The sequence below is a fragment of the Apaloderma vittatum genome, unplaced genomic scaffold, assembly GCF_000703405.1.
Source record: "Apaloderma vittatum isolate BGI_N311 unplaced genomic scaffold, ASM70340v1 scaffold6866, whole genome shotgun sequence".
NCBI lineage: Eukaryota > Metazoa > Chordata > Aves > Trogoniformes > Trogonidae > Apaloderma > Apaloderma vittatum.
Window position 1 is genome coordinate 9858 of NW_009722215.1, and position 4009 is coordinate 13866.

Below are 4009 nucleotides of genomic sequence, written 5' to 3' on the forward strand. Positions count from 1 at the left end.
TCTGTACAAACTTCTCTGTATTTATTTCTTCAGCTCTGATGTCTTCTTTGATTGGCTCTATTTCTTTTTCCATCTCACCTATCTAAGAGAAGCATATAACAGTATATATCAGAAAGCCTGCAGCAGATTGGGAATAATTTAAAGTACCTTTCATATGAGGAAACATATTTTAACAAGACATTTACCACTGCCCATGCCATTTTACGCTTCAAATCTTCAAGACGATTTCGCATTTCATTCGCAAACCCAATCCTTTTGTAACGTTCCTTCTTTTGATCATAAATTTGCTCAAGCTCTTGAAGACGCTTCAAAAAAAAAAAAGTTCAATCAGAAAGTACAAAAAGCTGTGATAACAGAAAATCTTAGAATGATTTAATTTTTAAATTTCATGTCAGAGACCTAGTCAAATCAAAACTATGTGGCTTCAGTTTTCAGACTTGTAGTAATAAGTGCTTTAACTGTTACATACCTTTACTCCCTGTTCTATCTGAATACAGGTATTTTCTTTAGTTTTCATAATAGATGAATAATCTTCTTTCATTTGTTCCAGCTGAGTTGCTTTCATAAAAAACTAAAACAGAATAAAAAGATGCAAATGTCAGATTCAGCAAGTTATCTAAGCGAACTTTAAACAATCACCATAGGAAGATCATGCAACTCAACCTCTGTGAACACTGAACGATACGCAAAGTAAAATAACTAACTGGTGGCTTATTTCTTAATAATGACCTGACCTACCTCAGCAGTGTTTTTTTCTTTGTTGTTTCAGGGGGTGTATTTCTGTTTCTTTGTGGTTTTTGGTTTGGTTTTTTTCATTTTTACTTTATCAATGCCTTTAGAAAAAAGAAACTTTAAAAAAAAATGTTTTTGCAAGGGGATGACTGCTACGATCAGACAGTGTTCTGGGTCTGGCTGGGGCAGTTAAGTTTCTTCATAGCAACAGCTCCAGTGCTGTTTTAGACATGACCAAACAATGCTTATAACACATGGAGGTTTTAGCTGTCCCAGAAGTGTCTGTACAGCATCAAAGCCTCCTCTCTTTCCCCCTCTGCCCTCCCAGTCAACACACTGGCAGGGTGTGAGACAGGTTTGGAGGGGATACAACCAGGCAGATGACTCCAAGTAACCAAAGAGAAATTCCATCCCATGCAACGTGACTGTTGTTTAACTCCAACCAACGACTCAGCCTCACATAGCCGCTTGCTCGCTCCCCTCTAGGCAGGATGAGAATCGAAGGGTAAAAAAGACAAAACCTATGGGTCGAGATAAAGACAGTTCAGTGGGTAAAGCAAGAGCTACACACAAGCAAAGCAAAACAAAAAAAGGAAATCTATTTGCTGCTTCCCATCGGCATGCGGGCGCCCAGCCATGTGCAGGAGAGCAGGCTCCATTACACCTAAGAGCTCCTCAGGAAGACAAATATCATTGTTCTGAACATCCCTCCTGCTTTCTTCTTTACCCAGTGTTTTATTCCTGAGCATCACGTCACATGGGCTGGCATATCACTCTGGTCCATTGGGGTCATCAAGCTGCCAGTGTCCCCTCTCAAATTCTTGTGCGCTGCTGTAAGAGACTCTGTTGGTCTTTTGCCTCAATATTGCCAAAACAAAACCACTGAAGAAACTAGTGGCATTACAACGTAGCAACTGCTAGAATACAGGTTTCCTGTCGCTGTACAGACCTGAACATGGAGTGAGTTCCGAGAAACTGAATACAAAGCAGATTCTGAGAAATTCCACGCACGCACCCAGACCCAGGGTCTACTTCTTGAGACCCTCCAGTGATGGTATTGGGCATGTGTACCACTGCCGTGGGAGGTAGAGTTAAGCAAATCAGCTCATGGAATGTGCAAAGAAATCTCAGAAGAAACATAAATATGTAATGAGATCACATGATAAAAGTGAAAGAAAGGACTACTTCGTGCTGCTGTTTTCCTCTACTCTTCTTGTCTTTCTCCTGGCCAGACGCTTCTCCAGCTCAACCTCGGCTCTTCCACTTCCTTTGCTGCACGGGCGGATGAGACTGCTGGAACTCCTCAGCTTTGTGGAGGTAGCTATAACCACTAAATTCTTAATTCTGTTCCCAGGTATATGAGCAGAACCTCTGCACCAGTCCTGGACTGGCTTGAGACACCTGCCAGCCTCCTCACTGGTGCGGTGGAGTGAGAAACAGAAAAGGCCTTGACTCTGTAAACACTACTCAGCAGTAACAAAAACATCTCGGTTTTCAGCACAAATCTGAAACCATACCAGGTAACTCCATACTAGGTACCATGAAGAGAATTAACCCTACCCCAGTCAAAAGCCAGCACAATAATACTGAGCAGTAAAAACGGAGAGGATAGGACTTAGGAGGGTTAGCCATCTTTTGCAGGAACTGGCTGGACATTGGTCTACCCATGGGAAGTGGTGAGCAATTGCCTTTGCATTCTTGTTGTGTTTTGCTCACTTTCTCTCTCACTTTTTTCCACAATTTTTATCTCATTTTTTCTTGCTTTTGCTCTTCCTTTCCTCTTCTCCCATCCCAAGTAGGGGGCAGCAGGTAAGCAAGTGGCTGTGTAGTGCCTAGCTGCTTGCCTGAATTAACCCGTAACAGGTCATGAAAATTAAGAATTCTGATTTCTTTTTTTAACTCTAAATGCCACTTCTACAAATTTGAAATCAGTATTTTTATGTTTAATCAAAATGTTAAATGACTTTTCTTACCTTGTACTTGTCACCTTCATTTTTAGACTGTAAAAAGTGCTTACTCATCTCTTGGGTTAAAACAGACACAGGATTATCCACCTGTAAAAACAAATTATTTTCATTTTAAGTAAAAAACGTTCATGTAACTGTATAGGTATGAAAGTGAGCAAACCTATCCTATGCCCAGCAGTTCGATAGAATTGCTGAGAAGCAGAACTAGAAATTAAGATTTCTACTCCTCTCACTCTTTTTTTTTAAAAAAATAAAACAAAACAAAAAAAGAACAGGTAGCACACAAAAAAAATTTAAAATCCAACTCCATCAAGTACAAATTAGAACAAAGACAACTAAGGAATTGTTTCCAAGAGAATAATTGACTTGTAGAAAGACAACATCTGGGTTTTTTTCCATTTCTTCAAAACAAACAGTATTAGGAATACTGCTTAATTTCTCGTTATTTAATTGATCAAATTATTGCATGAAATACAATAAATTACCATATATTCTAAAGAAAGTTTCCACAAAACAGAATCATACAATCATTCCCGTTCGGTCCCCATGTGTTGCCTGATCTAGTTGAGAGGCGTCCCTGCCCATGACAGGGAGGTTGGATTAGATGATCTCTAAGGTCCCTTCCAGCCTGGGCCATTCTGTGATTCGATGATTAAGGTTGAAAAAGACCTCCAAGATCATCTAGTCCAACCGTCAACCTGACACTACCATGACCACTAAACGATGTCTCAAAGTGCCACATCTACACATTTTTGAACACCTCCAGGGATGGCGAATCCATCACTTCTCTGTGCAGCCTACTCCAATGTCTCACCACTCTTTCAGTAAAGATTTTTTTCCTAATATCCAATCTAAACCTCCCCTAGTGCAACTTGAGCCCATTTCCTCTCGTTACTTGGGAGAAGAGACCAACTCCCACCTCACTGCAACCTCCTTTCAGGTGGCTGCAGAGAGCAATGAGGTCTCCCCTCAGCCTCCTCTTCTCCAGACTAAACAACCCCAGTTCCCTCAGCCGCTCCTCAGACTTGTTCTCTAGCCCTCTCTCCAGCCTCGTTGCCCTTCTTCAGATGAGCTCCAGCACCTCAGTGTCTGTGTTGTGCTGCAGTGCCCAAAACTGAACACAGTTCTCAAGCTGCGGCCTCACCAGCGCCAAGTACGGGGCATGATCACCTCCCTGGTGCTTCTGGCCACATTATTCCTGATACAGGCCTGGATGTGGCCTTCTTGGCCCCCTGGGCACACTGCTGGCTCACATTCAGCAAGCTGCCCACCAGCACCCCCAGGGCCTTTTCCTCTGGGTCGCTCGTCAG

General features: G+C 42.0%; 1 protein-coding gene across 1 annotated transcript in view; it reads right to left on the reverse strand.

Moving 5' to 3' along the window:
- SMC6 (structural maintenance of chromosomes 6) overlaps positions 1-4009 on the reverse strand; it is a gene marked incomplete at its 3' end in the record, with an annotated part of 16950 nt that overhangs the window by 7495 nt on the left and 5446 nt on the right. The window contains exons 6-9 of the mRNA XM_009871685.1: positions 2706-2786; positions 470-571; positions 186-305; positions 1-82 (exon numbers count right to left, since the gene is read on the reverse strand). The exon at positions 1-82 is cut by the window's left edge and continues 38 nt beyond it. Of these exons, the coding sequence (XP_009869987.1) occupies positions 1-82; positions 186-305; positions 470-571; positions 2706-2786 (385 nt within the window). The remainder of the gene's footprint in view (positions 83-185; positions 306-469; positions 572-2705; positions 2787-4009) is intronic.